Source organism: Rhipicephalus microplus, chromosome 8, assembly GCF_043290135.1.
Source record: "Rhipicephalus microplus isolate Deutch F79 chromosome 8, USDA_Rmic, whole genome shotgun sequence".
NCBI lineage: Eukaryota > Metazoa > Arthropoda > Arachnida > Ixodida > Ixodidae > Rhipicephalus > Rhipicephalus microplus.
In genome coordinates, this window is record NC_134707.1 from 118,862,547 (window position 1) to 118,882,726 (window position 20,180).

At 45.6% G+C, this 20,180-nt stretch overlaps 1 protein-coding gene across 2 annotated transcripts in view; it reads right to left on the minus strand.

Annotated features, from left to right (window-relative positions):
- Positions 1-296: 296 nt before the first annotated feature.
- The window catches only part of LOC119164579 (uncharacterized), a 108,595-nt gene continuing 88,711 nt past the window's right edge, over positions 297-20,180 (minus strand). For both annotated transcript variants that reach the window (XM_037416799.2, XM_075872513.1), the window contains 3 exons: positions 5,938-6,072; positions 4,409-4,591; positions 297-908 (listed from right to left, as the gene is read on the minus strand). In XM_037416799.2, the coding sequence (XP_037272696.2) occupies positions 880-908; positions 4,409-4,591; positions 5,938-6,072 (347 nt within the window). In that variant the 3' untranslated portion in view covers positions 297-879. The remainder of the gene's footprint in view (positions 909-4,408; positions 4,592-5,937; positions 6,073-20,180) is intronic.

Here is a 20,180-nt window from a genome sequence, read left to right on the forward strand (position 1 = left end):
GAGCCAAACCGCATTACAAAAGGTTCCGGAAATTCTGACCATCTGGCGTTCTTGAAAGTGCACTGATATCTCAAATACAGCATCTGGCCTATATGGAAGTGACTGCAAATTCCATCTCAAATCTGCTCCGCTTGGGTCAATCACTTACATGCCAGCGTACAGGTGATGTAAAAACAGGACCACTACAAGAACGACATGATAAGGGCCCGAAACGTGAGTATTTCTCTCTATGAAGTGTGAAAAAGTGTTGTCGCGTTTGCTGGAGTTTCTTCAAAATCGAGCAAAGTGATTACGGATTACGTGCGAGTGTTGTCGCGGGTTTATTCATGTTCGCACAGAAAGATACGAAAGGCCCATATTCGCAGTTCAATATATAGTTGATAATTTGGCAGAGTGAGCCACACTTCCTAACATCCTCAATTTAGGTCAGCGCCGCAAGAAGGGGGACAGAAGGGGATACAGACAGCGTACCTTCAGCACTTACTTCATCACGTCGTTCCAAACTTGAGATGCACGAACCGTGCAGACAGCCGAACCTAAATTTGACTCAATAATGAACACTTTGGCCGCTTGCTCGCACTTGTAACGACGCTACGAATTAGGCTGCGCGTGTTTGCTTTTCTTTTTTTTGGAACCCGCCGAACGCGGGTACCCCTGGATGCCCCTTTAGATAGCCTACACGTGACGTCACGAACGTAGCTGATGACGTCAGAGCAGGCAGTTTTTACATCCGGTGGCGCGGCTCGTCTTGCGTTGGAAGGTCACCGCGTCGACTTCGAGATGACTGCGTTGTTTGGAGTAAACAGCCCCCTTGTGCCCACGTATTTTTCGAAAGATACTTCCCGGCTGCCTTCTCTCCACGGAGCCAGGTCAGCTCGTTCACTCTTCATCCTCCTCGTCTTCTTCATCTGAAAGCAATGGTGGCATTATGTAGTTTATAAGCTACAATACACTATATTGTAGAATGAAGTACACGTTACACTGGTATAATGTATGTACTAATACTATACTGCAAGTATACCCGGTTTTTCAAGAAACGCGTCCAAATTTCTAAAAAAGTTAGCGAAATGCGCTATTTGTTCCACACCTTCACAATTACTTGTTAAGTGGATCCAGGCATCTTAAGATGGCTGGAGATATCATTTGGTTGCTTGAAATACGAGCGCATAAGGTCGACAAGCACCGCTTGTTCGTGTCTCAGCTGTCTTCGCCTACCTTACACGCTCACATTTCAAGCAATTGTGTATCATAAACTTGGCAAACCAGCCATTTTGACATCGTTTTGTGCGGTAATTAGGAAAAGTACATTAATTAACATTTTAATTAGTGCAGTTGTATGGCCACGTTTGATAGGCGGATTGAAGTTCTGCATACGAAGCACGCGTACCGGCTTTCAGATATAGAAAAAAGTGGCCTCTAGTAATTATTGTGTCGTAAGCGAATTCAACCCAATTATAAGGTGAAACCGAAACACGTCCCATACACGCAACAAGCAGATGACCAGAATGACGTCGCTTTTCAAGGCGACAATTACAGAGGTGTAATTCTTCTTCGTTCGTTAACGTATGCGCGACACACGTGCAATAATCGCAAGCGCAGACCACACATAAACACAACGAAATCGGTTGATGGTTGACAAAGCGACTCTCAGTCCTTCTGAACGTCTCAGAAGGATATGGAAGTTGTGCTCTTCTACGTTTTGTTTTCGCCACCGAATTTCACTTAATTTCACGAATTCACAATTATTACCAGATACAATTTTTTTTGTAAACATGAAAGCTGCAGGGAATTCTCGGCACGAAGGACTTCATAATTATCCTATTTGACATTTAAGCAGAATCTACTATTGATAAAGTTGATCAAATTATTTCTTACTGTTTCAAGTGATGTCTCTCTAGCAATATCAAGATTCCTTAATCTACAAAAGAAGTAACCGTGAGTGTATCAAACAAATAACCCATTTTACTGATTTCTGAGAATTTCGGACGCACTTCTTCGAGCCCCCGATTTGGCGATTCGCAGAGGAAAATATATCAATAGAATCGAACGGAATATTTGGCAGAGTACTCCAACGGAACTTGCAATACGTACAATCTTCTCCACGGTACGTGATAAAAAAAAAAGGCTAACTCAAGAGTTTGATTATGACCTTGTGCTCTTTAAACGTCTGTCAAGGCAGCTTCCCTCAATTCGCAGAAATACAAAAGTCTTCCAATAGAGAGAATAAAAAAAAAAGGCGTTTTACTTTTTTCTTCCGACAGAGCACTAGAGCGACACTCGATCACTCAGGACAGCGTATGCTACCTTTCGCGAGCCGAAGGATTCCCAATCGGTATCTTCTTTTATTTTCCTGGATTAAGTTCTATCCAAATAGATCTGTTCTCTTGCTTTTTAGAATAATGAATTAGGTTAATGAATCACTAACGTGAACCTCTTCAGTAAGCACTGCGATTCAGTCGTAATTAGGAACAGCCTCAATTCGCAATTAGAACTAGATTAGGCAACGTCTTTCGCGGCTGAGGCTCGGGAAATCTGCACTCATCGCAAGAGTTCTACAAAGTTGAGATCGGGACAACTCGGGTAGTTCCACGTACTTCTGTGTCTCTCTTTCGTTTAATGTAATGGCTCGTTGATACCACGACGCCAACACCTTCAACATAGGTTAGTACAGACTGAGAACTGTCTCAAGGTCTCTCCACACCAGAAAGAACAGTAGACACAAGCTATATGCGTTTTAGTATAAGGGAAGGAAGTGTACACTTAAGGGCTCGTTTTTTTTTTCTTAGACACAATATTAATTAGATCTAACAGACAATCATGCCAAGAAGTGTATTGGGGATGTTGTATGATGTAATCGTAATCGAAATGTGAAGAAAGATAAGTGGAAGAAAAGATAACTTGCCGTGAACAGAGACCGAAACTGCGACCTTCAAATAACGCGTCCGATACTCTACCCACTGAGCTACCACGGAGGCCGTTCACCCATCCACTGCATCAGGTATATATGTGAAAAAATATGTGATTTCTCATTTACATTACAATTACCTCATACAAAACCACCAAACTTTCCTTGGACAGAGTGCCTCTTGGATCTCATTAATAGTGTTCTAGTATAGTGTGACACACTGTTTGTAAGTAGGTTGGCCGGTCTGTCACGCTTAAAGAGACACTGAAGAAGACTTTTCGCGTTTTAGTAAATTACAATTTCACTATAATTACAATTTCACTATTCCGAAACGTCACTCTTACTACGACACGATGCTTGATAAACGAGAAAACGTACCCGTACAAAATGCGGCTGGACACGCCCCGTTCACATTCATGTACCAAACACCTTGGCGTCATAAACATTGAAGGCGTCTACTGGGTCCTACGTAGCTTTAACCGATAAAAAAAAAAATAAAATGAAGCGCGCTCTCATCTGTGAGCGCCAGAGACCTAGCATACGAAGTTTTAGAAAATGTTGTGGAGCCAACGTCGCGAAACGATGGCAAATACATTTTGAAAAGTTTGACGCTACGCGCGGAGATTTTGGCGCGAAATTCCAAAATGAAACTTCACACTTAAATTTGCTCCGCTAATAATGAACCTATGATGGCGAAAAATGTGACATTACGGTTCTCAGAGCGCAGTTTGTCCATCTAAACCAATGTAATTGTTTCTCTTTAGTGTCACTTTAAAGTACCAAGGTGACTCAGGACATGAGCGATCCGATTAGAGAGGAGAGAGGGCTTCGAATAGTTTCGCTAGAATGGTGTTCTTTACCGTGAGCTGATATTTTTTTTTATTTAGCAATACTGCAGACCACCACGTGGTCAATGCAGGAGGCGTTGTGCATTGATCGCAGAATAAAGAAAAAAAAACATCGAAATCACAGCAAAAAATAAAAAAAAGGCAATGAGAAAAATGAGAATACAGGAAAATTGTCAAGTACCAGTCACGAAAGATAGCACAGATTTTCCAGTTCGCATACAAAATCATTACATTCTCAAAAGTGGAGAGCAGAGCATTCCATTCAGACACATTTCTAGGAAAAAATCTGTACTTATGCGATAGTGTTTTAGCAAAAATTGGGGCAAGTGCCATACTGTGGGTGTGTCTAGTATTCCTATAATAGCTGTGTGGGGACGTACGCAATCAGGCATGGTTAATTTCGCATTCCCGGTAAGGCAATTTTAAAGAAAAAGCAACCTGTTGACCTGTCTGCGCGATTAGAACGATGGGACGTTGTTGCCTCACTAATGAGCAAGGCGAGTCGGTCATTCTATACATATTGAATATCAAGCACACCGCTTTTCTTTCACCTCGTACGCGGGTCTCCAGCGCTTTGCGTCACAGGAGTGAGTATTGCTGCTGATACTAATAACATTTCGGCAACATGCAACTAAAGAGAGATCACAGTAGGCACCCTGCTTTGGCTTCCGCTTCGCCTGGCGCTGGTCCCCGTTGGTGCGGCAAGGCTTGGTGACCACCTTGTGGCTCTCGCACGACGCCGTGTTGCCGCTCACGAGCGGCATGGTCTTGGTCCGGGTCTGCGTCGCGGGGTCGCACTCGCTCCACTTGACGCTACGGTTGTAGCGGCAGCCGAGACCTGCGACGAGCCACGGTTTGAAGCCGCAGTGTTGCAAGGAACTGCAACGCTATTGCGTATTGTGCCAGGCATAGTATACCTTGGATAATCCCGTGATGATGAATATATGTTACCCATAGCCGTATGCGTCGAACAAATGCTAGTCTTGCGAGGCCTGGGCAACTTTGGAGTACATGCATGCTGCAGGAGTGTGAACGGGAGGGCAGGGGGTTGGAGTGGGGGTTTCGGACTGAACGTTGCGTCGAACTGAGTTTGACCAAATGCGCTGGGAGGCTAAGCCAAAATCTTTGAGCTGTCCAGTGGGTCGATAATCTCATTGCAGCTCAGGGGCTGGTGACCGACGCCTAGGCGGGAATATCCCCCAAAATGTACGAACTTGTCAGGCTTTTCAATTCAGTATATTTTTTTTCGTGATTCTAACATTTACTCAGACTTAACACAACAACAACAAAAAAGTAAGTTGACCTGAACGCTTGCCTGTATTAAAACGTTTTTAATGCATAGATACCCTGTGAGAGTGACGCTTCTCACTTCGATCATTACCCACGCTTTGACTAGGGAGTGAGTCAGCTTTTATTGCCACCGCCATCATGTTCCGCAAAAACACCTTATCGGTAACATTGCCCCGCTCTTGTTTGTGGTATGTTCTTTGTGCTCGTTATTGGCTGTAAAGGTTATAGTTGGGGTCGTTCGAACAAGTAAAGAAAAACTGGGGATCGAGGGCGAAGAATGTATAAGGAAGGGTGTCCCAGCTCCAATGACGTAGAACCTGGGGAAGCGCGAAGTGTGTTACGAGAGATTTCTTTGATAAGGCACTATAGTGGTGAAAGCCTGAAACTGGACATGTAGGCAAGGGTGTTTTCATTCCATTAACGTCGTCGGAAAACTGCGTCCACGAAATGCCGCTTTACCCTTCAGTTCTTATTCTTCTCCCCGACAGGCCTGGTTTCAGTTTCACACAGCATGTAAGGAAGAATGTATCGGCTCCATCAACGTCACCGGCAATTTGCACGACTAACAGCCGCCTTCTTCATTTTGAGTGATGGGATTTACCAATTCTGGCACACCCCTTTTCTTTATGACTGCATATCGCACCGTAACGACAGGAAACGCTGACAAGCCTGTAGCACCCGAGGTGCTTTGCACTTAAACTTGGAGAGTGAGCTAAGCTCGACTTCCTGATACGACACCAACAGGGGGGGGGGGGGGAGGGAGGGGCAAGATCGTTGCAGCAAGAGTGTCTTCGATCGCGTGACTGATCTTTCGCCGACAAACACCGGCCAAGTGGTCATGCCTCCATGTTTCTAAAAAAAACATCATCGTAACGGCCGCGAGCCACGACTCACCGGACTTGCACTTCTTGGTGACTGTGCGGTTAGGCTCGCACGTGGGGTCACTTCTGGGCTTGAGCTTGTCCACCCGGGTGCGCGTGTTGGCTGTCACGTTGCAGGCATTCCAGGCGCCCTTCTCGTAACGGCACGCTGCGGATGAAGAAGCAAACAACATACGACACATTAAAGGGCTGGAAAGCAGTGAAGCCAACTGTATAACAGACAGCTCGGGTTTACTCATTTTTCTGGGTTAGGTTTCACCACCGAATATCATGCCCTCGTCTCGCATATAGTATCGCAGAAGACATCGGCAATGATTTCCACGCCAACGTACACAAAAATCGCCCTGAAAGTTGTTGTTGTTCATCCTACGTGCAAAGGGATACAATCGCCTTTCTTGTACCCTTTTGCAATCATTGACACGATAATCGTCACCGTCACCACCGTCATCATTATCAGCTCGTTCTATGTCCATGACGGGAAGAACGCTCCTCCCAACAGTCGCAAATTCAGCCTATCTCGCGCAATCCGGACACCCATGCCAACACTAGGCTGTCTTTCCCATCCCTTAGTGTCCATTTCGCCCGCTCTCACTGATCAACATTTATATGTTCTTTGCAATGCGTGACCTGCCGATACGTGACATTCGCATTAGGTCACATGACTTATCCTTTGTGTTCCGTTCGAGTTCAGTTGTCCATGGATTTGCTTCCCCCCCCCCCCCGATAATTGCAACAACGAAAAAATCAATAAAAATAGCGCTAGCTGACCGTAGAGATTTCACGGCTTGCACTTTCGCGATTAGATTTCATGTGCAACACTTTTGCAGCTCTTAGCCTGCAAGCAGCCTCACACCGATCGCATACGTATTGCGACAATTAGGAGAAAGTGGCCCTGTTTCTTATTGTGCTGGTTAGTTTCATTCCCGGTGTACGTACGTTGCAAAATCAATAGGCATGTTCATAACCAGCCTAATGGCAGTAAGGTTTTCCGGACCTCTGAGGACCACACATACACAACATTTTTTTTCTAGAATCATTATTGCATTGCGTCGTTTTCTGACAAGCAATAAAAAAAAAACGAATGCCATTTCGTGCAGTGCTCTTATGCTTCCAGAACTAAATAATACAGAAACTACATGCGACATGCTCTTACGCTTCCAGAACTAAAGAGTACCGGAACTACAGACGATATCGACAGGGCAATTGATGGAGTATTTGCAATAAGTGCAGCGATCTAACAAAGAGTAGCGGCAAGAGATGCGGGGTAGAAAGATGACGTGTTCGATGGTAGTTTTAACGTCAGAACAGATCACAGACGTAATCCACTCCCCCATAATTTGTAAATCGATATTTTATGTTCACGGTGGCACCATAAGATGCTCTAAATCAGAGTGCAGTAATGTCCCCGTGTAGTGATGAAGCAGAAACACTGTTAAAAACGGCAATCGGGCTGGGTCCGATACATTTGACCATCAGCACTGGGTACATAAGTCGACACTCGGGCACATTTCATAAGGAGCTCGAGAGCCGCCAGCTCTGCGATACATTTATAGACGGTGCGTTTCGAAACCTTGGCCGACTCTGATCGACCGAGTGTCACGCGACGGCGAAGCATCGAGCACAAATCGAATTTCGCTCTCTGGGAAGAGCACCGGCACATCGGCAACGAAAACGGAGAACAGTATGGATTCTTCGGAAATTCGCTGTGGTACGTGTTTTGAAAGTGCAAGTCATGCAGTTAACAAAAAAAAAAAAGAGAGAACGAACTCTCAGATTTGGAAGCTTCGTCTTGCGAAAGACGTCAGTGTTGAAAGCAGGCTTGGGATTTGTGTCATGTGACGTTTCACCAACGGATGATCTTCTGGGCTATTACACTATACCCAACCTATCCGAATGCCAACGTAATAGAAGAATGGCTGCAGCGGTGCAAGAACGTTCATTTCGTTCACCCGAATGCATGATTGAATCAAACTGAACAGATCAAAACGACAGATACATCACTGACTAATTGCCTTGTTGAGCATAAGAGGGACTGGAAATTTTGGAAAAACTAGTAAGCGAAAAATATTGCGTCTTAAAACACAAGGCGACAGCTGTGAAAGGTAAGTTTTTTACTTATTGAAATTCGGTGGAGACGTGCTTACACGAGGAAAAAAAAATACTTACTTGACGTTGGCACTGTCAGAAGCGTTGGCAAGAAAGAATAGAACATAATAATTTTAATTAGGGTATCAATAACTTCTTGAAGCGTAGATAAAGGTGTTCACGGCACTTCATCATTGCATGCGAGTGACCTGCACTTTTGCTTTAATCGTTTAAAGATTGATGCACACGTGTTTGAAAAGTTTTAAGTGCTTGAAAGAAATGACAACGCCAATTTGATGCCTGTATAAATAGTTATTTTTTCCTGCACACTTGCCTATTTTTCCTCCGACCCTTTGCATGCGTTGTTTATCGCCATGTTCCTCAATGATTCGGTTATTTACCTAAGGTTTTTTTTTTTGCATCTCGTGTCATGAAATTCAGTTTAATGCCAAGTGTAGATATGCTGCAGGATTTCCACACACATCCCGAGTACATTTCTAGGACGTTTTATTTGCGTGAGATGCAAAGCTATCCAGCACGCACTATCAAGGTTCGACTGTACATAAGTACATATGCATATACATATATGAGTAACAATGTTACCCGAGTTACAAGACCTGCGTAGATGAAAGCATAAGCTTTGACTCGGCTTCATTGCTTGCCTGCTACTGAAGTTGTCCAATCGGCTGGTACATACGCACCAAAGCGAACAGGGAACATGTGAATCTACGTATTCAAACGTTGTTCGTTCATGCCCTGTAAGGAAGATGTTTTTTTTTGTCGTTCACTTTATTTCATTTAAATTCATGCCATATTCACTACACAATAATAAAAAACAAAACATTATGCACCCTTTGCATTCCTCAGCTTAACTGTGTATCAATTTTATTTGGTTATTTTTAGCAAAGAAACGATCCCTCGGAACAAATTCCTCATTCTGACGTTATTTTATTGCGAAGGCCTCGTACCCGGTGCCTCAGGTAGCAGACGAAGGTTCGCGCTCAACTGCTGCCTCGCACAAAAATCACGTGACGCGTGACGCCCTCTGGTAAGAAGTGTGTTCGACGCTGGCTTCGTCCGGCGCGCTGACAATGCTAGAGATTGGGCCCACATAAATACCCGACAAAGTGAACGAGGGAGTGCACTCCGTCGCAGGTATATTGGTATTCGAAGTCCAAGAGTGACCGTCTTTTGTGATAGTTGGTTAGGTACATTCAACAAAGCCGTAGTGCTCTGTTGTGGGAATGTGAAGCCATCGGCCCCGCCTTCAGCGAAGACAGGTCGGCAGATATGTTATCCCGGACTCAACTATCAAACCCTGGCCGTTCAGAGTGCCAGCGAACGGGCCGCCAACTTAGCGGTCCCTACGTGAGACTAGCGGGTATGGCGCGGGGCTCCCCTGCGTTGATCTTCTCTGGACCCCATTAAAGTTTTCATGACCATCATCATGAAGCCATAAGTATAATAGCACTGAAAACACGGGCACCAAGGAAAAGAACAGGATGTCTTGCGCGTCCCGTCATCTTCCTTAGAGCTGTGTGTGTGTTGTGTTTCGTGTGCTATGTCCCGTCGTGGATGCGCTGTACATCGGATGCTCGGGTGTTGTGCAATTGGACGCTCAGAGCGACTCAGCTGAGAATAAGTAATGTTCAATAGATGAGCTTGACATTCGGGATATCAATGAATCCCCTTTTTTTTTAAACTCTGAGCATATGTTTGAGTTTGTTGGCCAGCACACCAAAAAAAGCAATGAAAGCCTTGAAAAAGGAATGAAAGGACCTTTATTATACACAGCCATACAACCAAGCAATGACTTGCATGCACAATTGCATTGAAGAATTTGGAGTTGTCAAACTTCCGAACGCTGTAAAATTTGAAATAGCTTCTTATTTTTCATTTCTCGTCGACTTTCATTACTTGAAAGGGATCAGTATTCCTACGGAATAATGGTGTGTGTAATAAATCCTGTCTTGCACCAATTTTTTTAATCATTTCTACTTAGCTGGGTTAGACAGGGACCTCGATGAAGCATTACGAGGGTCGCAAACTGTCGAAGTTTTCCGTGTTCTCAATAATTTCCTAATATTTATTCCTAAGTGCAGTAGCACGCGCATTAGTAAACCCTCTGTATACTTATTAGATGTAGAAATGGAATATTTGTGTGTAAGATGATGATATAAATTCTATGTACGATTGTTCGTTTAAGCACGTGGCTTAAAGACGCACCGCGTTAAGGCTTGTGTACTGTTGATTCTCGGAATAAACTGCAGTGTAGTAAGTTAACAGTGCGGGTGAGTTGTCGTTTATCTTGAACACTACTAGCGCGACAAAAACGAGAAGAAAGACATACTACAGCGCTGTTGCATTGATCGCTTGATTGACTGATATGTGGGGTTTAACGTCCCAAAAGCACCACATGATTATGAGAGACGCCGCAGTGGAGGGCTCTGGAAATTTTGACCACCTGGGGTTCTTTAACATGAACCGAAATCTTAGCTCAAGAGCCTACAGCATTCTCGCCTCCATTGATAAAACAGCCGCCGCAGCCGGGATTCGATCCCGCTACCTGCGGGTCAGCAGGCATACCTTAGCCACTAGACCACCACGGCGGGGTAGCGCTGCTGCTCTGTCCCGTCTTAGAGGCGTTATACGTCGGATGCTCATACTTGGCTGTACAAAAAGGAAAAAAAAGAAGAAGAAAAATGAGGATCTTTAAGCTTTGCCTTTAGGAGTTGAACGAGACAGCGATATCCAAATAGGCTTAGGGCTTAGTGTTGACATTCTTGGCGTGTTTTATGAAGAGAAAATTGGTTATAGGAGGAAATAGCGCTTGCGGGTAGGTAGGAGAAGGGGGGAACGAAACCACTGTCTTGTATTTTTGAACACGGAGTGCTTTACGGGCACTTTAACTGAGTTTATCATTGAGGGTGCCTTTGATCTTATCTTCCCCACGAATGTGGATCTCCTCTGGAAACCCTTGCGGGTGACAGCCACGCCTGCAGGATTACCGAGCACGCAGGGACAATTCGCGAACCGTACGCGTGATATTGGGCAGGGAACAGCAGCTTTATCGCGCAGAACGGGTGGCGTCCGCAAGCCCGCGCGGTGCCCGAATTTACAGCTTTCACAATTTTGCCCCGCCGCGCGGTCTCTGCATTCTGTCGACGGTCATCCTCGCTGACCACGGTTGTGCAGAACGTGCGCGTCATGGTCGTACAATTCCCACTCGCGCTCCCCATAGCAGTCGCCCGTCCGCGCCGAAATGAGGCGCATCGTGATTGGGATGTAATTGGAAAAATCGATCCCTTTGGTGCCCACGGGCAAAGCCCACCCAGTCATGGAGCGTTCTCTGCACGGCCCCACCGCCATGCTTTCCTTCCTTTTCCTCTCGGCTTGCCGATGTCTCGCCATCGTGATTTAGAGCGATGGCCCGACAGAACTTTCACGAAAATGAGAGTGGGGAAAACTGTTCGTGAGTACTTTATTAATGTGCGGGTAAATGATGTACAAGGGTGCATTCGCCCTGGCGACCATCGCGCGACCAAGTTGGTTGAATTCTAACCGGGTGCATGTTTGGGCACTAGCCTACATGAAGGCTCGGGCTTGGGTGCGGGGGAAGGGGCAAAATGGACGGTGAACACTTTCGGAATAGAAAAAAAATAGGTCGGAACAGCCTCGCTTTTAAAGAGGGAGAAAGAGAGACAAGGACGGATGATGTCCTTTTCAAATATAAAAGTAACTCGTTCAACAACCTCATACTGTGTGTTGAATTTGCGTAACGAAGTTTTGACGGTGTGTGTATTTTTTAAAGTGTTCCGGTAACCACTCCTGCATGGGCCAAGAAGGGCAAGCGGTGTATTAGACAAACAAAAACGAAAACAAAAAAAAAAGACAGTTGGAACACGAAAATAGAATTGCGAATATTCGGGCTACCTGGTGGATGTTCATCAGGGAATAACTAAGATTTCAACAATGTCACAAAACAGACAGCGCTCGCGTCTGGTCCGTTTTCAAAGTGCGACTTGCTATGTAGCTATTTCACGATGGCACGAAAGCGAGAAGTGTCTTCGGGGATGTACTTACGGAGTAGATGGGCGTTGAGAAATTCATGACTATACATTTGCAACGTGTGTAGTGTACTTAGCTGTCTATTAATTTTAATCGACGAGTTTTAGCGCACCGCCGAATCGATGTATGGACCAAACGGTCCGAATTTCCTTGCGATAAACAGGTATCCGAAGAAGCATAGCTCAGTGTGCTCGTCGCAAAGCTTGGCAACGTTTATGAGCCAATTACAGGTTTATTTCATTTACTCCTCTCTTACTAAAAAAATGGCAGCATATCCACGGGGCGAATGATGGAGAGTGGGGCGAAGCATCCGTTCCGTCCATGCGTACGTCTGTGTGACCGTCCGTGCGTCCATCCGCCCGTCCGTGCGTGCGTCTGTTCGTGCGTTCGCACGTGCATCCGCCCCTGCATTCATCCATGCGTCCATCCGTCCGTGTAGCCATTCATGCGTCCGTCCATGCATTTGTCTGTGTGTCCGTTAATCCATCTAGTCAACGCTCCATCTACCACCATCTCGCATCTTTTCATCATATATTCCGCATATAGAAGCGCCGCCAGCCAGCGGAAATCCCAGGGACTAAACGAGAGGTGGCACACGCACACTTTCTTACGACTTGCACTTCGTGTTTACTTCCCACCTTTAAGCACCTCGAGTTCATGGTATATATTAGTTCACTCTATTCATGGCACTGTGGCCCAACGCTCGCTAAACGTTTCTAAAACCAAAGAGGTTACACCCAGCGAGTATAACGTAGCAACCCTTTCTTGTTAGATAGTGCTCAATGTACATGCCAATGGCTGCTAATGGGAAATGAGAGACGCGAGAATTTGGCTTTTGCTTCGTGTCTAATTGCCCCCTCTAACTACCTTGAGTTCATGGTATATACTAGTTCACTCTATTCATGGCACTGTGGCCTAACGCTCGCTAAACCTTTCTAAAACCAAAGAGGTTACGCCCAGCGAGTATAACGTAGCAACCCTTTCTTGTCAGATAGTGCTCAATGTACATGCCAATGGCTGCAATTGGGGAATGAGAGACAGGAGAATTCGGCTATGGTGGCTAGAATTCTAGCCACCATAATTCGGCTTTTGGTTACGCGCACGCTGCGAAGTTTTTAGAGGCGAAGCTTCTTATAGCGGCACCCGTTCGTCCCGCGTCCCGTCGTAGTATGTAACCAGTCTTACGCTTTGACCTGCAAACATTTTGACCTCCAAGGTTGGGCCGGTGAGAGATTCCTTCTGTGCGTTGTTGAACAACAAAAAATAGTGCTCAATGTACATGCCAATAGCTGATAATGGGGTATAAGAGACAGGGGCATTCGGCTTTTAGTTAACGTGCACGCTGCGATTCCCATTAGCAGCCATTGGCATGTACATTGAGCACTATCTGACAAGAAAGGGTTGCTACGTTATACTACTCGCTGGGTGTAACCTCCATAGTTTTAGAAAGGTTTAGCGAGCGTTGAGCCGCAGTGCCATGAATACAATGAACTAGTATATACCATGAATGAACTCGAGGTAGTTAAAGGTGGGAAGTAGGTACGAAGTGCAAGCCGTAAGAAAGTAAAAGCCGAATTCTCCTGTCTCTCATTTCCCATGCAGCCATTGGCATGTACATTGAGCACGATCTGACAAGAAAGGGTTGCTACGCTATACTCGCTGGGCGTAACCTCCTTGGTTTTAGAAAGGTTTAGCGAGCATTGGGCCGCAGTGCCATGAATACAGTCAACTAGTATATACCATGAACTCAAGGGGATTAATGGTGGGAAGTAGACCCGAAGCGCAAGCCGTAAGAAAGTGTGCGTGTGCCACCTCTCGTTTAGTCCTTGGAATGTCCGCTGGATGGCGGTGTTTCTATATGGGGAATATATGATGAAAAGATGCGAGATGGTGGTACTTGGAGTGTTGAATAGATGGACGAACGGACACACAGACAGATGCATGAATGGACGCATGGACGAACGCAGGAACGGACGCACGCACGGACGGGTGGATGGACGCATGGACGGTCGCACAGACGGAAGGAAGCAAGAACGAATGGACGGACGAACGCTTCGCCCCACTCTCCATCATTCACTCCGTGGATATGCTGCCAATTTTTTTTTATTGTTCAACAACGCACAGGAGAAATCTCCCACCGGCACCACCTTGCAGGTCAAAACGTAAGGCTGGTTACGCACTACGGCTACGACGAGGGACGAACGGGTGCCGCTTTAAGGAGCCTCACCCCTAAAAATAAATCTGAGATAGAAGGCATACGCAGCAGTCGAAGCGCTTCCAAATGCGAATGAATTCGAATAGAAGCAGCAGTTATCCGCGCATGCTATAAAGAAATGAGCGTATTCAAATATCAAAGCTTTGAATGGTGCGTAGAGTTGCATCTAGAAAATGGCGTACATTACAGTTTGTCTCTAGCAAAATCGGCGGTCTTCGGAAGTTCCTGAATCTCTGGAAAATTTGCATGTGAGACCCACGGGACGGGTTTTATTTCTCCCATAGTAGAGTACCAAGTACTTTAAATCATTGAAAACTTTTTTTTAAACACACAAAAATTTGTAAAGGACTTAGTCTGTCAGATGTTCCGGCATGTACAAAGGCACTTGCAGCTAAATGTTTACGAACTGTTTCAGGACAATGACTATCCTCGTCATAGCTTATCGTTATACTGGACTGGAACTTTTGGAGCCTCAGTCACGTCAGAAAGGCACCGGCGAGCAGAACACCCACATACCTTTTGTAAAGCAGCAGCGAGTTCGAAGCGTTCGGTTGATGGCGACACCGCCGACGAATGCTTTGCAAAGTTTGCACCCGCGCGCATTAGCGAAATGCTGATAAGTCGCTCCATTACCACCGTGGAGGAACAGAGATGGATGCTCAGCAAGTAGAACATTTCGTGAAATGGCTGACTTAGCCATGCAACGAAAAGCAGTTTGAGCAAAGTAAGCACGACAACGTGCACGCTATAATAATGAATCAGGCTTCGTTCGACTACGCTGTGCGAACGGAAGATGGTTGAGTATGCTTGTTTATCCTTGTAGTCGAAGCGCAGTTCCTCAATCGAATGATATGACTAGTCGAATGTGTGGTCCTGCATGCATTCACTATCTGCACTTTGTCGGTTTCCGAAGCCGTCGCTGCATTCGTCGCGGAAAACGCCCGGCCCGTAAACCACCTACAGACACTCCCGTTCGCGTCTTCCTTTGCTGGCAGATGTTCGCATTCCTGCAATTTTACCTCGGTTACTGAGGAAGGGCATTTGGGGAGGTAGACAGACGAGCCGATGAACGCATTCCCTGTAGGTGCTTGTCTTGCACAGTTGCAACGCAACTAACTTTTTGTGTGGCTTGCCATGGGGTATTTGTTCTTCGCTTCAATGACACGCGCAACCACACCGAAACTCGCTCAATGATTGCAAACAGGACTTCACTTTAATAACATATAATGCGACAGATTTATTGTTCGTGTCCGTCCATCCTTCTGTCTATCTTTCGGTCCTGAACGGAGGAGTATATGTGCACTAAGCAAGTAGGTTGTCAGCCCATAACTCAAATATGCCCTATGTGGTGCATCGTTATTTGGGTCGTCCTTTTGTTTCATAACCAGACACACACATGATTTGATATCGTAAACTCCACTTTTATTTAGTGCTTGTAGAGAAAATGCGTATGGTCTCCGTATATGTGGTCGGAGCCGTGTATGATTTTTCGTCTTATTGCTTTACTCTAGGCCCACTACGAGGACACAAGCTTCCAGCAAAGGAGGCAGGATGGTTTGAAGACACAAGGCCCCTTTGCTTTTCTTCTAGCCTAATATACATACAGGCTTCTGGGCATAGGGGAGGACGGTGTAATGTGATTGAATGCCCTACTTTTTCGGGCAATGCTTACAGCTTATAAGGTTTTTAAGCAGTCATTGTACAGATTCGTTCACAGGAACCAAACTTGCTGTAGGATATTATATTACGGAGAAACGCAATGCTTAGGGTATGAGAAACAGGCTAGCTGAGCTATTCGGTTCACAGAGAACATCGCGAGCTACCCGGTTGTTTGTTCTGCCTTCCCTGTCGTTACGAGTTCCATCATATAAACAGCACGGTTTCGAGCCTAGCACTATGAGGCCTTTGAGGTATTGGCAGTGCTAAGGTAAATATGCTTCATGAATGGCGCGCAGACATTGAAGTCCATTCATTGTGACATCGAGGTTCTCCCCCTCGCAAATATAGGCTCCCTAAATAACCTCACTCCGCCAATGCGGTGGGTCTACCAAGTGGGAGAAACGAACTGTTTTTACAGTATTTTATATAAACCCGAGTCACGAGCATGTCTTTCCTGTTCTACTAAACCACGGCTAACTTCAGAAAACAACCCTTCAGCCTTCAGCACTTCCTATACAAAAAAAAAAAACCGTCTTTTCGTTGAAACCCACGCTGCCGTCAATGTAAATGAGCGACCACTGAGAACCAACATGGCGGCCCGTCAAGTATGGGGGCCGTTCTAGCCAGTTGTAAGAAACCATGATCGGAGTTGTCATCACCCTAAAACACGGAGACGCGCGCACATGAAAACTCCCTAAGTATATGGCAGGACCAGCGCCTTGCGTGGCAACGCCGGCGTGACGCTACGAAATGAACGCCGGCGAGCACGCGCACTGCGTCACGTCGAAATGTGTTGGCGCCTTGACTGTAGCATGCAGTCGTGTTCTCACATGAGACGCATCTCATGATTATCATGTTTGCGCCTGTGCCGTACCTTCGTCATCCATTGGCGTCACATAATACCGAATTCGCCACATGTGAAGCTAGCGAAGTGGCCGCGAGCGCATCATCAGTGTGGCATGTAGTCATGTTGTTACATGACACGCATGTCATGATAATCGTGTTTGGACGTGTCATTTGCCTATGTTGTCCGTTCGCATCGCAAAATACCAAGTTTGGTACACGTGAAGCTAGCGAGACAGCCGCGAGCGCATCATGGGCGTAGCATGTAGTCATGTTGTTACATGACACACATCTCATGTTTATCATGTTTGCACCAGTATCATACCTTCGCCATCAATTGACGTCTCAAAATAGCAAATTCGGTATAAGTCAAGCTTGCGAAACGGCCGCCAGCGCATCACGAGCGTGGCATGTAGTCATGTTGTGACATGACACGCATCTAATGATTATCATGTTTGCACCACTCACATACCTTTGTAGTCTATTCCCTTACCGTAATACCGAATTTGGTATATGTGACGCTAGCGAAACGGCCGCGAGCGCATAATGATCGTGGCATGTAGTCATGATGTTACATGACATGCATGGCATAATTTTCATGTTAGGGTCGGTCGCTTGTGTCCGGCATGCAATCATGCCATACCATACCAGTTTTGCAACATGCCAAGTGAACGAAACCACCGAAAGAGCTACGGGACCATGAAATGTAGATCATGACATGCATGACATACATGTAATATGATTTTCATGTTATGACTAGTCAAATATGTTCTTCATACAGTCATGTTCTGTCGTACCAAGTTTGCTATTGATACCATTATCGAAACGGCCAGGAGAGTTTAATGTCGTAGATAGATAGATAGATAGATAGTAGATAGATAGATAGATAGATAGATAGATAGATAGATAGATAGATAGATAGATAGATAAATAGATAGATAGATAGATAGATAGATAGATACACTCTAAGTCACCGAAGTTCGCTAAGAAATGCTTCGCATATAAAAGGAAGGCAGTATATCTCGAACAGTATAATAGATGGCGCTGTCTTATAGGAGTACATACGCAGTGCATCGAAATAGCAGAAAAAGAACACAGGCCCCTGTGGCTAGCATTTTTGGATATCAAGGGAGCGTACGATAGCGTGGTTCAAGAGGAATTGTGGGGAATACTGGACACACTAAGCGTGGAACATGTAGTCACTAATCTTTTAAAGGGTGTCTATAAAGGTAACAAGGTAGTTATAAAGTGGGAAAAACAGGTATCCAAGCCTGCAGAGGTAAAACGGGGGCTTAGGCAGGGGTGCCCCCTGTCACCTTTATTATTCATGATGTACCTACAAGGATTAGAGGCAAAATTAGAGGGAAGTGGACTGGGCTTCAACCTCTCTTTAGTCAAACAAGGAAAACTTATTGATCAGGCACTACCAGCATTAATGTACGCAGATGATATAGTGCTAATGGCCAACAACAAGGAAGATTTCCAGAGATTGATGGACATCTGCGGTAATGAGGGAGATAGGTTAGATTTTAGATTCAGTAGGGAAAAATCAGCAGTCATGATTTTCAATGACAACGAAGGTAGTGAGCTTAGAATACAGGAGGTCACGCTAGAGATAACAGATAAATACAAATATTTGGGCGTATGGATAAGCAATGGAACCGAGTATCTGAGGGAACACGAAATATATGTGACGACTAACGGTAACAGGAATGCAGCAGTCATGAAAATTAGGGCACTGTGGAATTACAATAGGTATGATGTTGTGAGAGGAATATGGAAAGGGGTCATGGTTCCTGGGCTGACGTTCAGCAATGCGGTCTTGTGCATGAGATCAGAAGTTCAAGCAAGATTAGAATTTAAGCAACGTGGAATAGGTAGGCTTGCTTTAGGAGCTCACGGGAATACACCAAATCAGGGAGTACAAGGTGATATGGGATGGACATCATTTGAGGGCAGGGAAGCTAGCAGCAAGATAAAATTTGAGAAGCGATTGAGAGAAATGGGGGAAGAGCGTTGGGCTAGGAAGGTTTTCAGCTACTTGTACATGAAGAATGTCGATACAAAATGGAGGAAGCGAACCAGGAAGTTGACTGGTAAATACTTAGAAAACAGCAGGTGGCCAAACCAAAAGGAACTATCGGTTAAGAAAAAAGTGAAGGAAACGGAGACTGACATGTGGAGAATGGGCATGATTAAGAAGTCCGCACTAGAGATCTATCGAACTTTTAAGCAGGAAATTGCCAAGGAAAGGATCTATGATAATACTCGGGGTAGTTCTCAACTATTTGAGGCCAGGACGGGAGTATTGCGAACCAAGACATATCGGGCCAAATACGAAGGGGTCGACACAGTATGCAGTGCGTGTGCAGAGGAAGAAGAAACTGCCGAACACTTGATAATGTTCTGTAAAGGGCTTCACCCTATAGTTCAGGATGATGGCGCAGAGTTTTTCAAAGCACTGGGATTTAGGGACAGCGAGGGCAAAATAGACTTTAAGCGGGTAGACTTAACTAGAAGGAGGTTATCTGATTGGTGGCTAAAGTCAAGGCACGAGTGAAAATTAAACCCTTCACTGCGAAGTACGAATCCTCAACTTCATTATTTAAAGGAAAAAAAAAAGATAAATGTAATGGTTAGTTCACTAAGTATCACGGCTAGGTGGCGTTAGCCGCCGCCCGATCTAAAGGGTACGGCCACATCCATCCATCCATCCATACATACAAACTGCCGTTGAGCGGAGATATTCCAAGTGGCGCTGTACCACTGCTCTACGATTGGCTGCTGCGCGGCCTGTGCCTAGATGCCCGAGGAAGGAGTGCCTCTCTCAGCCTCCTGGATAGTCTCCGTACGTGGCGCATCGTTGGTGTGGCATGGACGAAGCAGAGCTGCGAGCGAAACAGAGCAGCGAGACGCTTGCGCTCGGCTTCCTTGGCTCACGTCTTGTCGGTGTAACCCGCTCGCTGTCTGCATTCTCAAAAACGATCGGACGCATGGACGCACGGATGGACGGACGGACAACTGGACTGACAGACACACAGACAGACGAATGGACAGATGCATGAACGGACTCATGGATGGACGCACGGAAGGACCGATAGACGCATGAACAGGCGCGTGGGTGGACGGGCGCACGGACTAACACACGGACGGAGGGACAGACAGAAGCACGGATGGACGTACGGACGCTTCGCCCCACTCATCATCATTCACTTCGTGGATATGCTGTGATTTTGTTTTGTATTACGGAATGGGAATATTTAATTTCCATCACTACCGTTTTACAAGTCACTGGCAAGAAAAACAAATTGAATTTCTTCGCAAATACCAGGTGTTTCTGTTCAAATTTAGCGCTTTTTTCTGTTTACTTTTCTCCTTAATAATTA